The sequence below is a fragment of the Chinchilla lanigera genome, unplaced genomic scaffold, assembly GCF_000276665.1.
Source record: "Chinchilla lanigera isolate Chin_1 unplaced genomic scaffold, ChiLan1.0 scaffold00116, whole genome shotgun sequence".
NCBI classification, from domain to species: domain Eukaryota; kingdom Metazoa; phylum Chordata; class Mammalia; order Rodentia; family Chinchillidae; genus Chinchilla; species Chinchilla lanigera.
In genome coordinates, this window is record NW_004955517.1 from 1,748,675 (window position 1) to 1,767,909 (window position 19,235).

At 51.9% G+C, this 19,235-nt stretch overlaps 1 protein-coding gene across 1 annotated transcript in view; it reads left to right on the plus strand.

Moving 5' to 3' along the window:
- Positions 1-19,235, plus strand: part of Prickle2 (prickle homolog 2) — a gene marked incomplete in the record, with an annotated part of 305,675 nt that overhangs the window by 247,353 nt on the left and 39,087 nt on the right. The window contains 3 exon segments of the mRNA XM_013506943.1: positions 11,957-12,070; positions 14,937-15,074; positions 17,131-17,334. Coding sequence (XP_013362397.1) covers positions 11,957-12,070; positions 14,937-15,074; positions 17,131-17,334 — 456 coding nt within the window.

Sequence of the window (19,235 nt, forward strand, 5' to 3'; positions counted from 1 at the left end):
CAACACGGATTAAACTTGACAGCATGCCGGGTGAAAAAGCCATGCGCAAAGGACAAAAGTCATATGATTTCACTTATGCAGAATATGTTAGGCGAATTCACAGGGACAGAAAGGAGATTAGCGGGTGCCAGGGTTGGGGGAGGGAGCAGAGGGGAAGCATTGCTTAATTAGTACAGAGCTTCTCCCTGGCACGATGAAAAAGTTTTGGAAATAGATCGTGGTAATGATTACACAACATTGTGAATGTGATTAATACCACAGAATTCTGCACGTAGTAGTGGGATAAGTAAAGAGCAAAATACAAGACAGATACTAGGAAGTTACTATAATACAAGCAAAATACAAGACAGATAATAGGAAATCTTCCCCAAAGGGGAAAGGGATCCAGCGATGGAGGAGGGGATGAAAAGGGAATTAAGGTGTGTTCTGTGCATGCATCAGCTCCTCACAAGGGCTGGAGACATTAGGTGCTGAAAACACGCACAAAAAAGAAAAAGGAAAAGGATCAAGAGATGAATAGAGGCAGGAGAGGGGGAGGGAAAGGGGATGAAAAAAGATTATTAATATTTGCAAAAATAGCTGGAATGGCAAAGCGGGTGTTAATATATATTTAGCATGATAATTTTTTTAATTTAAAAAAAACAAGGTGTGAAGCCAGTCGTATTTTGGTGTTGTACATACACCAGTGCACCCTGAGCAGAGCCTTTTCCTGTCTGCTTCTCTACGGTGGCATTAAGAAGGGCCTTAGAGATGTACGGCCCTGTGTCACCTTGTACCCTTCACTGAGCTCTGACCTTCAGAGCAGAACAAACCAAGCCCTGGGGATCATAGGGGGGCTCCATGGGGGCTTTCTGGAGCAGGACCAGTCACCCCAGGTGCAGGTAGCCGCAGGGCTCAGAAGTGCACGTTTCGTGACATGTGCGTGTCTTGTGTTCTTAGTTTTCTGTAGCTTCACAATCTTCCTTTATTTTGATTGTAGAAATGAAATCCTTACATGAACTACTTCCAAACAGAGGTTACCTGTAGTTCAAAATGAGTCTCCAGTAATGTCCCGTGATCAGTATGCTCCAGTCTCTCCAAGAAAAGGTCTTTGGATTTTAACACCTGTCCTCACAAGTCACTTTGGAGAGCATAAGATCTGAGCTGGCCCAAGGATTTCTTCTGCAGTTGCCTTCTGAACTCTGTTCCAACTGGTTCTGCAGGCCGTTGTCTTGCTAAGAGAAGGGGAAAATGGGCTCGTTACGGAATACGTGGAGTGTTGAATGAAAAACAGGATTTAAAACACGCAGAAAAGATGCCATGCAGGATTCTTGAAGGAGTCCACATAGAAAAAGGTAACCAGAATTCAGATATCCACTGGGAACACAGATTGCTAAATGTCACCTCCACTCTTACTGACAGATCCTGATTTTTTCCTGGGTGGCAACATGCTCTGATGATTGTATTTCAGATTCCCTTATAGCTCCTCTCTCCAAGGAGGTAGAAACAGAAGTTGGTTAAAACTCCTAGTGTATCTCTTTAAATGTAATTTCTCTAACTAGGACATAGTAGGTCTTTTGCCCTTAATCCTTACCTGTCTTCTTACCTGAGTGTGAACATGATGGCCGCACCACCAGCAGCCAGTTTGTAACTCTGAGGATAGATACCATAAGCTGTAGGCTCAGAAAAGATAGGAAGAGCCTGATGCTCATGGTTTTCACAAAGTGCCGAACCAGCCCTAGTTATGCTTCAGTCATGACCCCAGCAGCCCAGTGAAATTCTGATTTCCAGGGTGTTGTTTTCAATAATAACAGTAACTCTGATAATTACATACAGCCTGGTAGTTGACCGTATAAAGGATAACCTTTAGTCCTTGTAACCCAGTGAGGTGAATTTACTCGCCCTAACCTTGGACAACTCTCAGAGGAGTCCTGGAGAAATTACATTTTGGACAGACTTATAGACGTAGCATGTTTTTTTATAGTCAAGACCCAAATAGCAAGCACAAATGCAGTTTACTTCTCCTGCACCGTTGGTAAATGTTAGATTATTCTTGAGTAACTATCCCAACAGTGTGGGATTTTTTAACATTTTTTTGCTTTTAGGTAAGCAGCACTCTCCTCCTGGAGCAGTTCGACAGTCAGTCATATTCAGAACTGTGTGAGCTCGGTGCTGTTGCTGCTGCTCTCCTTCCCTGTGGAGAGCCACAGTACATGGCACTCGTGTCCTCTCTAACTTCAGAAAACACAACTTTCGCCCCCGTTAAATGAGCCTGTGTTTTCCACTTCTGTTTTATGCCCAGGGACTTAGACACTGCAAGGCGGAAAGGAAAGGGTAAAGGGAAATGTCTGGGGAGACAAAGGGAAGGGACCTGACGAGGCTGGTCCACGGAAGTGCGCGTCACCCGGCTGAGGCAGGTGAATTTGGCCCACTGTGTGCTGTGCTGGGACCGCTGCAGGTGGCGGTGGACTGAGGCAGCAGATCACTGGCGTCTTCGCCTCTGAGGTGTAGTCTAGTGGTGCAGCCCTTGGTTCCGACTTACGCACTGCTGTTTGTTTGTTTGTTTTTGCAGCACCGGGTTTTGCACCCGAGGCCTTCCCATTGACCCACACCCCTAGCCCTTTTTAATTTCCTTTTTTATTTTATTTTTATTTTAAAAATAAAAGGAGAAAAACTTTAACAGACAGACAATCTTTTACAAAATAGCAAAAGAACGTTATGTAATTTTCATTTTTGAGGCAGGATCTTGCTGTGTTGCCCAAGCTGTGCTCAAACTTGCACTCCTCTTGGCATGGCCACCTGGAGGGCTGGCATTACAGACTTACACCATCACACCTGGCTTCCCTTTCCTTTTTTATGGCACATTTGTCAAAAAGACGTGTAAGTTCCTGGCATGCAGGAACAACTGGTCATTTCTCAGGAACTTTGTAAGTTACTTACTAAATACAGCCATTATAAAAGCCCAGTGGTATAGATTTATAGTTACATTCGAAACAAAGGTGGTCATAAAATCTTAAAAGCCTTGGCTTCCTCAGTATGTTGCCATATCTCTTTACACATGCCCTTGTGATCTATCTGGGCCACCTGTGTGGTGGCCGCAGGAAGGAGCCCTGCAAAGGGCTTGGTGCTACAAATCAGCTCCTGACCCATTGCTCCAGAGGGCTTGCTAGTGTGTTTTTCTGCCTCGTAGAGCTTGTTTTGGTTACTTTTCTCTGTGGCTGAGACAAAATACCTGACACCCAAAGTTCAGGAAGGAAAGGTTTCTTTAGCTCTTAGTTTGTGGAGGTTTCAGTCTGTACTCAGCTGGCTCAAGGCAGGATGGCACATGGCACAGGAGCGGTGTTCAAGGCAGCAGAAGACGGCAAAAGCAGCAAGAGCGCAAAGGAGGGGAGAGCAAGCCTCTTTTCCTCCCTTATGCTGTAAGCAGGTTATCCACCTCGGGGCAGGTGTAGCACTCACACCATCTCTCTGCCCTCCTCTTGCCCAGGCTCAGGATGTTTACAAAGTGAGGACCCTGGCCCCTGCTGAGTCACTTAAACTTCTCAAATGGACACAATGAACAACATCCTAGAGCTAAGGGCCTGTCCTCTACACAAGGATGTAGAACTGCTGAGCCCCTTAGTTAAGCTTCTAAACTTCTCAAGTTGACACAAGGTATTCACCATCACAGGGCTCTTGCATTGTTTTAACTTTGTGTTTCCCTGACTCCCACCCGGGTGGGGGGCTGCAGACTCCTCTGTCCATCCTTCCCCAAGCACACTCATCAGCTGCTCACAGAGCCTGCTGAACTGGTCTGCTCAGCTTGCAGGGCAGAGCACCAGGGAGCCAGGGGCAGAACGGCAGGCCTTGCCCCCATTAGGACTCTGGGAGCCAGAAGTCCATGATCAAGGTGCCAGAGAGCTGGGCTCTGGGGAAGCCCTTTTCCCAGCCTATAGCAGTACCTTCTCCATGTATGCACACATGGCCTTTCTCCACACGCACGCATGCTGGTGTCCCTGCCTCCTCTTATCAGGACATCTGCCCTGTTAGATAGGGCCCCACCTTTATGGCTTCATTTAGTTATCTCTGTAAAACTCTGTCTCCAGGCCAGGTGTGGTGGTGCACGCCTGTAATCCCAGCACTTGGGAGGCTGAGGCAGGAGAATTGCCACAAGATCAAGGCCAGCCTGGGCTACATAGTGAGTTCAAGGCCAGCCTGGATTACATAGGGGGACCTCGTTTCAAAGAAAAGAAAAGAGTAAAAAACTCTGGTCTCCAAATGGAGTCTCATGTGGGGATTAGGGATGCAACATGTGAATAGCAGAGAAGACAGTCCTGCCTGTGCCAAAGACAGTTATGAATTATCACTACATTGTTTCAAACCGTGGCCTGTCCCTCTGCTGGCCGCAGTGTATCTCGTGACTCTCCAGCCCTGCTTCAGGGTGAAGATGTTGGTCTTTGCCCAGCTATGTAGAGAGCCAGGTGTTGCCTCCAGTGCTGCAGCTGGACTCTAGGATGCAGACACCCACCCCGACTCCAGGACGAGGCTGCCCTGCTTGTCTTGTGTGTGCTGTACACGCGTACATGTGCGTGTTTCTCGTCTGAAGGAAACCCTGAAACAGCCCACACACAAAATGTAACTTGGCACCTCTGGTAGTGCGTGTGGACGTTCTGCGTGTTTTGGTGAAATGGGGACGGGGACTTGTTAGGTCTTTGTCGCCACCCCGAAAGTGTTTGAACTGTCTGCTGGGGCCTCTTCATGAAGACAGCAGAGGATAAACAACTGCAGGGGACTCTCCAGCCTGAACGGAAAGTGTTTTCTAGCTGATCCTGGACGGTTAATGAGATGGGTGGAGAGGGGGCCTATGAGAGCCCGCAGGCACGGGAGGAGGACGCCCCTGATTCCGAGCTCTAGCTCCTGCCTCAGCCATTAAGGAAGATGACACTGTTTTCCTTAGCGTTCGAAAAAGTTGGTTTGGAAGAAATTGTCTGACCTCGGATAGAAGTGCTTGTGTCTCTCCCCCGAGAGAAGCAGTGGTTGATAGTTACTCTGCTTGTCCCTGGTCGAGCTTGTGCCCCACCCCACACACACCAGCTGTTTTTGGAGGGAAAAAGCGCCTTGGTGGGAGGAAAGGGAAGCTTGGTGAACTTCGCTCTGATTCCTCCGGAAGCCTCACCCACGTTTTCTCTGGCTGCATCTGTCTAATCCTTTGATAAGTCAGACAAATAGAAAGATGGAGGTTTGAACACAGTGTGAAGTCATTCAGCGAACATTTAGGGAGCACCTATGGCGTGCTGGACTCTCCTTTCCATCCGCTGGGAAGTACAGTGAAGAGTCCCAATCCCTCATGTTCTAGAGCACAGAGACAGACAGCCAACAAGTCAGTAGTCAGCAGCTGTTACATCCCTCGAGCAAAGCACGCCTCGGTGTATCTGGCCCGTCACCACGGACACGCTGATGGGGAGCATGCTTGCTGTGGGGCTGGCCTGTGTGTTGTGGAGGCTGAGTGGCATCCCTGGCCCCTACACAGTCCACGACAATCTGCCCGTCCCCCCAGAGCATCTCCAGACACAGTCAGATGTCGCGGGAGTTGGTGGAAACCCTAGCAGCGAGCTGTACTGATCTGTGAGTAGTCGGCGAGGTCCTCTTCAGCCAGTGACCGTGTGCAATGGAGGCCAGTGAAGACGAGGCTCATGGCACTTCTGGGGCAGGTGCAGAGGCCCTGAGGTCGGTAGTGGTGAAGAGGACACTGTGGGAAGACCTGGCCCAGAGGATGTGCTGAGGGGAGCGTCCCCGGTCGCACAGGACGCTGTAGCAGGCAGGACTGTGGCCCGGTATCAGAGGGAGGCGGTGCCGGTGCTGAGAGCAGTGATGTGCCTGCCTCACGGTCGGTTCCAGCTCGGGTGGTGGGGCGGGGGAGTCCAACAGCGCTGGTTTCTCAATGTGTCTCAGGGCTGCACCAGACAAGATTTGCTCTTGCATTAGACATCAGTATGAGCAAAAGAAAGGATTCCGAAAGATTTCCTTCAAAAACCCCAAATGGGCTTTCGTCTCTGATTGTGATCCTAATCCCGCAGGAGTCGTCAGCCTGACGGAGACTGGTTAGGCGTTAGGTGTTAGACTGTTGTTGTGTCCTTCATGACCTCCTGACTGAACCAATTAATGCTGCTGTCCTGGAGAGAAAGAGAAGGGGCTGATTTGGTGGGTTCCTCCTCTTTCACGCGCCTTCGCCGCTCCTTCCCTGTTGTGCAGTTAGTGAAATCCTGGCCAGAGAGGCGAAAGGAGCAGGCAGGCCTCCACGAGCGCGGCCATCCCACATGCTGGTGGCTGTGATGCTACCCCGTCCCCAAGCCCAGCACCTCCACCCACTCAGGCAGCGTCTTCCTGTCCCTGCGGACTGCCCTCAGGCATCCCCATCCCCTGCAGATGTGGCCCAAACTGAGGCCCAGGAGCCAGGGCTGCACATTTCTGAGACTGCGGGTGAGCAAGAACGTGAGAAAAGGCCCTGTCTTCTGGTCACTGCCTGGTTGAGTTGGCTTTTCTAAAAACTTTCAGAGACCACACTTCAGGAACCGTTACCTGGTGGAGTCAGATCTCCTCCTTCTGAACCTGTGTGTGCCCTGGCACATGGCGAGGTGTTCATTAGATGTAGATTTCCAGGCTCTGTTCAGACTCAGAGAGATGAAAATGGCAGCAGTGTTCACTAAGGGGCACGGGGTGACCGGAGGGTGCTAGCATTTAAGGCCTGCGGATGCATCGTTTAGGAATTGCATTCACTCTTCAGTAATACAGACTGTAAATAAAGAAATTCTTCATTTCTCTCACTAGTGCCAGAAGGTCAGAGACAGGAAATCGAGGTCTAGGACTGGTATGGTGGCTCCATGGTACAGTCAGAGACCAGGGCTCCTAACTGGACATTGTGGTTGCTAGAACTCCATCAGTCCTGTCCACCTGTCAGACAGGAAGAAGGAAGAGGGAGCAGAAAGGGCCTCTGCCAACTGCTGGCCTCCCTGAGAAGAGCTCTTCCCAAGTGGCATCTTACATGTGGTGAGCTGCACTGCATTCCCATTGTCAAGTGCAGCTTCTGGGGAGGCACAGAAATGTTCTTGGTCAGCCACACTGGTGCGCTAAAAACGACGGTGTGGGTTAAGCAGCCTCTTCTGCGTAGCTGTGTGGCCCCATCAGGCCGTGGTGCTGTGGGAGACTGTTGAATGCCGGAACATCTTTACTCACAGTAAGTTCATGTTGGATTTATCTGGGCATCTTATGATGGTCAAGGGAACGTTCATCATTCCTGTGGTCAGCCGTACACACGTATTAGAAATCTGCTGCGTCTGCGAGGGGCACTGTTTGTCTGTCTACCTTTCCCCCATCCACCTGCCAGTGTCTTTTTCTTGATAAACGCCAACAATCCACAGTGAACAGAGGGGGAGGATGAGGATGTCAAGGAGAAAGGTGAATCTGCCCCCCACGGAACTGTGTGAAACTCAGTCAGCAAGTGTGAAATACCCACCTCTCAGGTGCGGGAGTACTCGTGGAACAACTGCTGTAAACACTCAGGCCGAAGCGCCACTCGGTGAACAGATAGCTCTCTGGCCCCTTTTCTCATGTGGGCAGTGAAGAACAGTTGATTCTGAGATCAACCAGGAGAGTCTGGTGTCCCTTTGTTAGGTCCCTGCTGTCACAGAGTGGTGTTTTTGATACAGAAAATGTTCCCACCCAACTGTGTGAGTGCATCGGTCTTAGGATTTTCCATTCGCACTGGACCTGGTGAATGCTCCCTGCTTACTCATCCACCTAGATGTGGAAAGAGACACCTGAGAAATTGACCATGTCCAGCAAGTTCTTTCGCAACCCCGAAAGTTCCTGGATTTCCTAGAAAAACAAACCCCATCACTTACATGGCAGCTGCATAGGTGGGTGTTATGGTTCGTGTCTGGGTGTCCCCCAAAGCCTCATGCAGTCATGGCGTGGGCGTCTAGAGTTTATGATTGATCCATGGCCCAATGCTGGGATTATGGGTGTGAGGGCTACACCCACCCTGAGGCAGGTAGTTTGCATACAGTGTGAGGGAGGGAGAGAGGCTGCTTGCTGCTGCTCCTCCCTTGTGCTCTTGTGCTTTTGCTGTCTTCCACTGCCATGAACTGTTGCCCTCTGCCGTGTGCCACCCTACCTTGGAGCCAGCTGAGTACAGACCGAAAACCTCCACAGACTGGAAGCTAAATAAACCTTTCCTTCCTTAATTCTGGGTGTCAGGTATTTTGTCTCAGCAATGAAAGAAAAAAACCAAGACAGTGGATTACTGAGGGAAAATGATGAGATAACTCTCAAGAACTCTCAAAGCATGGTTCCCGGATAGAAGGGCAGGTCACTGGGCCTGAGCCCAGACTTCTGAGGGAGAAGTCAAGGGATTCTAGCCAAGCTGCACTTCGTTCAGGGACTGACACACTGAAGTGCTTTAACCACGTTTTGAAAAGCACGTTTTTGGCCCACAGGTAGAGTCATTGAGTTCTGAGCTGCCCTTCTGTACGCAGGCAGAAATGGAGTCAGGCATACACTTCCTTCTAACAAGCCCAGTCTTCAGCTGGGTGAGGCCTGGCTATAGAGTGTATTTGCACACTGAGTGAAGTGCTTGCAATCCATGTGGCATGGACTGAAGTTGCCACCCCTCTTCCCTGTTAGGGAGTAACACCTTACATAAAGGCCTTCAGCTGTTTATTTTCCTAAGTCAGTGCATTGTGTTCAGATCCTTTTGTTCGGGGAAGTGTACCTTGTATGTCGTCATGCAGGACAGGATCACAGGACACCTTTCCCAACAAATGTCTTAAATGGCGTGAGGCTTCCAACACATCCAGCAGACCTGTTTTGGAATAAATATACTCGGTACATGTAAAGTTATCATCATACCAGGTAATGACTTAGTGTTGATCATCTTTGACAAAACTCTACTAGGTTTGCTTATTTATTTCTAAAAATGGACAAGGAAAACATGTTTCAACTAATGTGAGCAATCTACAGGATTTTCAGAGGCAGCACCAAATTTAGTTTTTATAGTATCAGAAAGTATATTCTGTCCTTTCCCGTTATCATTGGTGTGGTTGGCATTTGTGTTGGGCCGCCCAGGAATTTAATCGTGGAAGATGCCACAGGGGATGGACACAGCACTCTTATATCCAGCAGGAGACCAGTGGGAATCCAGGAGACCTGGTTCTCCACCCCTCCTTCCTTCTGATAATCTCTTTGCTTGCTGCAAAGCTTGGAAAGTCCTGTGTCCAAACACCAAGAAATGCAGAGCCAGCCTCAGAGGGCTGGCCTCCTCCCCTGGGCTCCAGCAAGCTCTGAAGAGCACTGGAAGTCGTGAAGGGCTAACTTTTCCCCCTTCCCAGAGCGAGCTGGATCACCTGCTGTGTGATGGGGTGACTTGATATGTTGTTGATTACTGTGCCCTGATTTGTTTTGAGGATGGGACACCTCAGTGACTAAGTTAAGACACCTTCCATCCATCTCTTAATGTGGACCCAACCCAAGCTGGGGTGACCAGGGCCTGTCTCTGGGGAATGTAGAATTGAGAAAAGCTGGTCAGTGTAGGATGCCTCTTGAACTGAAGTTGTTCAAAGTAAAGTGAGTGCTGTGGGAGGCCTTACGCTTGGAGACGGTGAGGAACAGAGCTTGAGAGAGAGACCAGGAGAGGGAAGAGAGCACAAAATCAGGAAGTGAGAAATCCCATAGCAGTTGCCTTCCGGGAAGGGACAGTTGCCATTTCCTCCTGAGGTCCTACAGTACTACTGAGGCTCTCAACAAAGCACACGCTTCTGTAATAACTTGACGTTTTTCTTTGGAAATCAAACAAGTTTTACTGTCGTTGTTTGCTGCAGTGTGTTTGTCTCACTTCACTGAGGTGGTGGTTCCCGTGTTCTGGCCCTGCTGTATCCACCACCACCGCTGACGTGCACACAGAATGGAGGAGAGGCCAGGGAGCACCTGGAGTGCCCTGTCTGAACCAGGCCAGGCTGGAGAGTGCTTCCGTTACGTGTTCACGTTACTTACTCTACCTAAGGGCCACGCGCTTGGCCTCCTCTCTCATTTATTCATCCTGGTCTTCGCACGATTGCCCCGCACAGCTCTGTAACTTGCTCAGGAATAGAAGGCGGGGAATGACAGAGCCACAGCCAGAATGCAGCTCTACCTGCCGTGCTGTACCAGGTGCAGAGAGATTCCAGCCTGAGCAGCCGTGGACAGGATCACGGCCGGCTGGGTTCAAGGTGCTAGCTCAGAAGGGCTGTCATGGACAAATGTGCTGGTCAGTGACGAGAGGGGTGATTAAGAGGAGGATCAGGCAAGCGCCAGTTATCCTGCATTCTCAAGCATCACAGTGATTCATTCCGTGTCAGCAACTGTTCCTGATGTTCAGTGATTCTAGTAAGACTTGAATGATAGGGTGATGGTGGAACGTGACCTTCCTACAAGCAGTACTCCGATTTGGGAGGCAGAGCCTGCTCCCCAAGACGCGGAGACCAAGCCTGCTTCCTTACACCTGGCTCATGCCCCATGAAGCAGAAACTCCAGGGACCCTGGGGACACATTCCAGGAGAGCCGGGCCAGTCCCAGAGGAGCAAATAGCCAGCTCCTAATCCCAAACCAACTTTTGATATGGGCTGTTGCTTTTGCCCAGGAGTACAGGCAATCTGTGAGCTGCAGAACCAGAACTGTTCCTTCTCACCCAGGACATGGCTTCTGGCCAGGGCCTCTGGGGGCGGCCCACAGAGACCCTGCCCAACAAAGCCTGCAGCCTGGGTCAAGAGGTCTGTTTGTGGTTGCCTGTGGGATTTGACTCAGAGGATGACAGAACCTGATGGTGAATGGTTCCCATCACTGGGTTAAGAAAATAAAGATGGCGTTCACATTTTTAAGGCCCTGTCGTCACAAGCCCTTTCCTGCTGTTTCTTCTAACACTCATGGCTTGGTTTCTGGAGATCAAAGAAGGCAGAGCTTTCGCAACTCTTCACCCAGCATTCCCAGAGCATGTGTTCATTCCCAAGGCTCCTGGTCACGGGGGATGCGGCCCAGTGTGTGGAGTGCAGTGAAGACAGTACAGTTGGGGCCTGCAGCTCTGCCTTCTTCCGGTTGTTAAACGGGTGCCTTGTTTCACAAGAGCTGCTCAGAGCACTAAGCAAGAAATACTTGGAAGTCTTTTCCATGATGTTATCTGAGCTTGTGGAATTTTTATTTCTGCCCATCCTGTGTGATAACACAGCTTCTCCTTGCTCAGTTGTTCCTTCCCCTCGTTCGGCACACGGCTGGGTGGTAAAGGTCTGGTTTCCGTGCTCAGGCAAAATCAGATGCTTGGTACTTTCCCCAACTGCTCGGGTTGCACGAGCCTCAGAAAGTGCAGGACTCGGTCCTAACAGTCACGAACAGGACCGTGAGAGGAGGTGCAAAAGTCCTCATGTGACAGCTGCTGAACCATGCTCTGCACGCTGAACTTGGTGAGTCCCTTTTCTGATGGATGCCAGCTGCTTCCTGCTGTGCAGACAGCTCAGAACCTAAGGGCTTTTAATGTAGGTGGAGGCTGGGCACCCGAGTCCACCGAGTGAGCTCCAGAGACAAGCTGCGACTGCAGTGCCCAGGCAGGCGCTGACACATCCCTTGGCGAGGGAGGCGCCTCGCCTGCTGGAGACTTGCAGAAAATGGTAAAGCGACACCGGGGAGGGAGTCCGCGGGAAGCCCCATCCCCCGGCCTCCCCAGCTTGTTTGCGGAGTCTCCTCCGCTAGGAAAGTGTGCTGGCTTTCCTTTTCCCTTCCCCATAGGAAACCCCCCGTTGGGGTGACGGGCTTGGCTCTTTCTTCCAAACGAGCTTCTCTGCTGGTTGTAGGAAATGCGGGAACGTGGAGGCAGCAGAAGAGGACTGGGTCCAGCCGGGGAGATCTGCACCCCAGGAGGGGGCCGTGGGCACAGAATGAGAGCGGTGGGCAAGTCTCTGTGTGCTTTGTCCTTCAGGTGCACCAGTACTACAGCTGCCTCCCAGAAGAGAAAGTCCCTTATGTCAACAGCCCTGGAGAGAAACTTCGCATCAAGCAGCTCCTTCACCAGCTGCCGCCGCATGACAATGAGGTAAGGAGGGCCTGGGGCTGCTTGGAACCTCTGTGCCTGGTGCCCCATGTCACAGTCAGAAAGCTGTGATCAGCGAGGTCGCTGAGGAAAACCTCTGGCAATTTCTCTTAGGTCTTTAGCTTCCTTAATTTAGAGCCAAAAGAAACAGAAAAACACTTTCTGGAGAGTGTGGCCAAAAGCCAGGGTCTCATTATGACTGGATTAGCCTCTGTGCCTGGCATGGTACAAGTTAAAAACTCAGGCCCTAGGTTCCTGACTTGAAGAAGGAGGTGCCCTGCTGACTGCCGGCATGGGCTGGAGAGATGACTGAGGCTCCCCGGGTCATTGCAAGCCCTGCAGTAACTGCGTGAGTCTCCAAGTTTTCAGCATCATTTGTATTACAGGAATGTGCAGGTTTTCCACGTCACACTGCAGGAGAAGTTGTGTGTCCATATCAGCAGTGCTGCACGTCTGCGATTTCTGTCTCTGGGGAGTCTGTGCCTTTGGAAGCACGGCTTTCAGACTGGCCTCCTTGTCAATCCAAGAGCAGTACTCGAAGCAGGCGTTTCCTTGAAATCGCATTGATCATAAATGGGAATTTGCAAACATCCTTTTTTAAAAAAAAGAGTGTGCTGGAAGGGATGAGGTTTGTAAACTGGAAACTAAAATTTAGGTATCTGGTTTTTAAAAATGAGGAATCCTATTCAATTGTGCTGCTTAATTCTGACTGCATTTGAAACAAAAGTGTAATTTTAAATTGAAAGGCAAAAGAGCCCCTTCAGAGAGCTGGGCACCAATTTCTCAGTCCCCCAGTCCTTGGGCTGGTCCCAGGGGAAGTGAGGGAGTGTTTTGCAGCATGACTTTGCACATTCCAATGAAAGGCGATCATTTGAGAGCCGCAGAAATCAACGTGAGGGGCTGGAGGTGTAGCTCAGTGGTAGAACGCTTGCCTCGTGCGCAGGAGATCCTAGGTTGAATCCTGAGCACCTCGGCTAAGTAAACGAACAAATGACACTTGAAAACTGAAGCCACTCCCTAGGAGGGCGATGATTCTCTTTACATGCTGCTTGTATCAGCCATCATAAAACAAATATGTGTTCTCCTTTAAAGCTAGAAGCAAACATGGTAACCTGATGCCCAGTTTAACGAATTTAGAGATGAAAATGCAGGTTTTTACAAGCGGGGAGGGTGTACCTTGCTCCTAAGGCATGCACATAAAATGTCAGTGGTGGGACCACCTGTGTCCTGGGCTGGTGAGGTCACTGTGGTTCTCTTTCTGACACATTCTTACAATGACTTTTTTTTTCCTTTTTTTTTTCCGGGTACTGGGAATTGAACTCACAAGCTTGCTCTTGCCAGGCAGGCACTATGCCACTGAGCTAAATCCCCAGCCCCTATGATGACTTTTTAAAAAAAAACTTTTTACTTGATGATGGGACATGGTCTGCTCTTCTCCACCTTGACTGTGTATTTCGGGTGTGGTCAGCAGTGCTTTTTGTGAAGAGACCCCATTCAGATCACCACTTCCTACTGGTAGGAATGCAGTGCATGGGGCCCATTGGGCAGAATGGGCCCCTTGGTGTTGCCCGTTGGAAGACAAACAGTGACTAGAAAGTCAATATTGATCGCCCGGGTAAGGTAACCTGGACAGTCACAGTTGTACTGGTCTCAGATTAGAGGAGGGTGTTCCTAGTTGGCAGGTTTTCCTCCAAACACCTTTGTGACAAATCAGCAGAGTGACACGGGGAACCCTCTCTGATGCCCAGATCACTCCAGAATGAGAAGGCAGGTGGGTTCAGGGCCGTATTCCCAACGGGCAGTGTGATACGGCCTGGAGTGGAATGTCAACACAGTAGTGAATAAAACCGAGCTTATGGGAAGGGAGTTGCCCTTCAGGTGATGGAGTGACTGGGTACAGGGAGGGAATTCCACTTTGGTCCCGGCTGGTATCTCACCTCTCTCCCTCATGCTAGTCTTCAGTGATCAGCAGGAGCGTCAGGGATCTCAGGTTTAGCCTCTCCCGAGGGCAAAGTAGCCGGCTGGAGTCCAACAGTGCGGCTGTGTGCTCTGCTTTCATGGTCACCCTGTGTTTGTTGCAAGCAACTGACTTTGTGTGTGTGTCATAATACACTTTAGGTAAATATATTCAAGTTTTTAAAAAGTGAGTCACTTTTAACACGAGGATTAGTAGATAGTATTTCGTGCATGTGGTGCAGTTGCCGAAGCGTGCAGAAGTAAGCGGGGAGAATGGCAAATACTGGATTTGAACGTCTGTGCCACCCCTGCCATCGCTCTGTGAGTTTCTGGGCATAGCGTGCTGTCACACTCACTGAAGCCCAGCAGGCACCCCCCCCCCAGGTGCCCCAGCGCTTCCCTCAGTGTCACACCAACTCACAGGCCCAGGCCTCCGTGTCCCACCTCCCTAAGTGAGGTAGAAGGCAGAAGCCACGAGCAGGCACAGTGACCTCAGTCCTGGTCACTGGCTGGTGCCCTTCTTTGGTGGTAGGGATCATTTGCACGGGCACATGTAGCTGGAGGCATCAGGTCTCTACACCTTGGAAGAAAGTGAACTTTTCTAGCACCGGGCCACTCCTGAGTTGACTCTGAGGGTGGTGAGCAGGGTAAGGGGCCAGCGTACAGAGCAGCTGCAGAACCAACAGCCTGCCCAGGACCTGGGCTCCAGACTTCAGAGCCTTTAAAGGGTTCCTTTGGGCCTCACCAATCTCAGGAAAGGCTTCCCTTGAACAGCACCAAGCCTGGGCCTGTTGAAGTTCAGGCAGTGCTGTAAATCCCAGTGGCAGCAAGTGCAGTGGGGAAGCTGAGGCCGGGGCTCCAGGCCAGCATGGGAGCAAGGGCCGCCAATGCCCGCTGTGCTCTGTGCATCCAGGTCCGGTACTGCAACTCCCTGGATGAGGAGGAGAAGAGGGAGCTGAAGCTGTTCAGCAATCAGAGGAAACGGGAGAACTTGGGCAGAGGGAGTGTCAGGCCCTTCCCCGTCACCATGACCGGAGCGATTTGTGAGCAGGTGAGTGTTTTTCCCAGAGGGCGGCGCAGTTCTGGCACCCTGGCACCCACTTCTTCATTCTGAGGATTTCGACCTGCTGCCATGTGCCTGGCACCTCTCTGGGCCTCGGCGAAACAGTGGTGAAACCAGACGTGAAAGCTCGATCGTGCCCTTGTAAGGGGTTGTGCTCTAGGGGAAGACATCAGACAGTGAATGTTATCAGCCAAGTAGGAAAAGCACAGCAGGGCGGGGGCTGGGAAGGACTGGGGTCGTGGGAAGACCCCACTTGGAAGGTAGCTTCTGAACAGCCTTCTGAAGATGTTTTGGAGGGAGGGAGGGAGCTGACCGGGGGCAGGGGGGACAGCCAGCTCGGAGGTCCTGCCAGGAGGTGGCTGCTGTGCTCCAGGGCCAGCGAGTGGCCGTTGGCTGGGACAGATGTAGTCAGAGCTCGTGGAGGCTGCATAAGCCATTGCGAGACTGACGGAGGAGCAGTGTGAAAGACTCCGACCTCGAAGTGAGTGCTTTCGGTAAAGGAGTTTGCCTGGGCCACTGTCAGCCTCTCTCCCAGGACCTCCCGGGACCCGTGGTGCCCTGTAAGGGGAGGCGCTTGGTCTTCGAGGTCTGTGAGTTCTGTGTCCAAGTGCAAGAAGCGCTCTGCATTCTTCCGGAGCTCCCTGAGTCAAAGGGTGGGAATTTGGTTTTGCTCCTGCTCTCCGCAGTGCTCTGGGCGTGGTAGGGGAGGGTCTTACAGAAAAGAAGGAGGGGATCCAGCCTGCCTGGGCTCCCCTGCCCACCTCGCAGCTCCCAAAAGCAGGGTGGTGCAGTCGGTCATTCCTGACCCCTCTCTCAGTGCTGCCGCTTTCGAGCAGCGTGTAGCTTGCAGCACTCCGGACGGACCCAAGCGCGTGGGTCTGTAAATAGGAGGTCAGGCAGCTCCGGTAGGCGGGATGGGGAGGGTCTTACCAGACAGGTGGTGGTAGGGTCTCCATCCTCGGAAAGCATCCTTGAGACCTGCCCTTGAGGTGCTCGGTGCTGATGATGTGAGGATCCTTGTGCTCAGTTCAGGCCCTGCCTCGCCCTCAGAGCAGCCCCCGGTGAGGGCGAGGGAGGCTCGGCATTTCTGGGCAGGTGCCCAGCAGAGCACAGAGGACTGTGAGGCCGTGGAAGCTGAAAGACCTTTGCTAAGTCTACTCAAGTTTCCACCGGGCGACCCGGACCCTGTTACTTGTCCTTGGTTTTGCCGTCTGCGCAGTGGGGTGAGGGACCTTGCAGAGAGTGGGGACGATGAAATGGCGTCGTGGGTGCACCGTGTGGCTCTCCGGGCCGTGGTGGACCGTGGGAACGACCTGCCGTAAGGCGGTGTCGCCCTTTTCTGGTCACACGTGTGAGCTCCGCAGACTGTCCCTCGAGGCTGTCGCCTCCGGTGAGGATGATAACCCGCTTCCCGCTTTCTGCCTCCCTCCACTGCCCTCCCAGCACGCGCAGCCCCGCCCCGCCCGCGCAGTCCTCTGTGACCGCCTTGCTCTTCTCGGGCAGGGAAGGGCTCTTTGGAAGAAGTGCAGCGGGGTACGGAGGACACTGAAGGGAGCTTCCGCTGCTCTGGCCTGAGCGGTGCCCTCAGCAAGTCTCCTCCAGGGCGCGGCAGAGGGGCTGACAGCACACTGGGGGTGGGCAGGTGCGGTGGGGGCGGGCGTCTGCAGGCCCCTCCCTCTCGGGCACCCGACCTGCGCCCCTACCTCCGGTCCCCCCCCCATCTGCTCCCCTGGCGGGAGGCTTGGCCAGGCCTCTGTGCAGACCGTGCGTGCACGCTGGCCTCCCGCCTGCAGGGCCCTGCATCCTGCTGCAGGACGTCTTCTTCCTTTCCCACCTTGGCGACCCTTGGGTCCCCCAGCAACTTTGTCTTCACCTTCTGGAGGACCTGGGAAAGGGGTGGCAGGAGCCCGCTCTGCCACTTGCGTGAAGAGTGCCAGGAGGGCGGGCAGACGCTCGGTGCCTGGGTGCTGCGGCGTGGCTGGGCACCTGCGCACCGCACTGGACGTCGGGCGGGCTGGCACTGATGTTTCTGTCTGCCTTGCAGTGCGGGGGCCAGATCAACGGCGGGGACATCGCTGTGTTCGCGTCCCGCGCTGGCCACGGCGTCTGCTGGCACCCGCCCTGCTTCATATGCACCGTCTGCAGTGAGCTCCTGGTGGATCTGATCTACTTTTACCAAGACGGGAAGATCTACTGTGGCAGGCACCACGCCGAGTGCCTGAAGCCGCGCTGTGCAGCCTGTGACGAGGTCAGAGCCCCGCCCTGCCGCCTCACCCTGCCCGCACCCTCCGCCGGCCACGGCCCTACCCACGCGCGACCTGTGGCTTCTGCACGGAGCACACACCGTAGGCAGCGTCTCCCCGCTTTCCAGAGAGGCGCTCTCCTCCCCTCCCAGCCCAGACTGTCCGGGCTTCGGCCTTACCCGAGGTGGCGCGTTTCCCCTCGGGATGGCCTGGGAGATCCCGTTTCGTTCATCTGGTTCAGGGTCTGTACAGAGCTCTTAATTTTTTTGTTTTTTAGGGTGTTGAGCAGTTTTAGGCAGCTGTCAGCCCAAAGCCCAGGGATTAGTCGTCAGGAACGGAGTGCTGCTTGTCCAGGTTTTGACGGGACAGGTTGGTTAGAGGAGAAAACGAGTGGCATGTTTTATTCCCCCACAACCTGCAGAGGTTCTGGATGGAAATTCAGGAGACAGGTGGCCACTCCAGGGCGTCTGCATGAGCTGTGCCAGCGGAGAAATCAGGACGGAACACAGGCCCCTGCCCCTGCCTGTGTTTCCCCAGAAGCCAGTCCTGTAGGCAACAGAATCAAGGTGCTGGCTCAGCTGTGAAAGTTGGGAGCACAAAGAGCGTTCTAAACCTGACCACTTCTACAGGAGTCGGTTGGGGAGGCTTAGAGACAGGTCTCCTCCTGCCCAGAGGAGCGTTTGGGTCTGTGTAACCTTTTACAAACAGCAGTCTGGGCGGTTAACCCTCCCTTATCCAGCCAGAGTGCACTAGGACGTGGGCACCACTGACCAGCGGCCTGCTGGCATCACTTTTCTAGGAAGGACCTGATCGCACTCAACTGAAGTGGGGTCTAGTGGCCAGAGTCCTGTGCTGCAGAGCCGCTGAAGGCAGGAAGCAGGAACCCTGAGTTCAGGTCCAAGGCTGGGGCCCCTGGCCGCCGCTGTACCCTCAGGGCTCAGTTTCCCAGCGGGAAATGAGTACTCAGGACAACTTTATGTTCCTCGTGGGCAAAGAACAAGGTGACTGAAGGAAGTGGGCCTGGGAGGTTCCGCCTACTGAGATAGGATTTGCATAGCATTAAGGACCCCCCCTTAAGATATGCAGCTCACTTGACTTTAGCGTCTCCACACAGCCGTGCGCGCCCCTCCTGTCTGCTTCCAGAGCGCTTGCTTCGGCCAAAGTGCAGTTCTGTGTCTTTTAGGAGTCACCTCTTCCCCAGCCTCTCCTCCGCTCCACTGTGTCCTCTGGCTGTGTGGGTTTACAAATGCCTGTAGATATTTCACCTTCAAGACATCCTGTAATATGTGACCGCCTCTGTCAGAAGTCCTTCACTTAGTATGTTTCAGGGTTCACCCATGTTGTAGCATGTAGAGTGCTTCATTCCTGTTCATGATTGAATAACAGCCAGTTATAAGTGTGCCTCACCTTTTGTTTAACCATTTAGCAATTAATAGACATTTTTGTTTCCAATTTTAGCTATTGTAAACAATGTTGCTTATGAAGATTCATGTGTAAGTTTTGGTGTATCCATACATTTTTCTCTGGAGTGCATATCCAGGAGTGAAATGCTGGGTCATATGGTAAATCTTAGTGTACCTTTTTGAGAGAATGCCACACTATCTCCCAAAATAGCTACACCATTTTCCATTCATGCTATGGATGCATGAGCTTTCTAATTTATTCACATTTTTGTTAGCACTTTAATTGTGTGTATTTTTTATTGTAGTCATCCTAGTATGTATGCAGTTGTATCATACTGAGAGTTTGATTCGTACTTCCATAACTGCTGATAATATTAAGCATCTTTACTGTATTTTTTCTTTTTTGGAGAAATATGTACTTAGGCTTTTTGTCCATTTTTTCCAGTTGGGTTATTTTTCTCTTTACTACCAAGTTGAGTTCTTTATATGGTCCCTTAACAGAT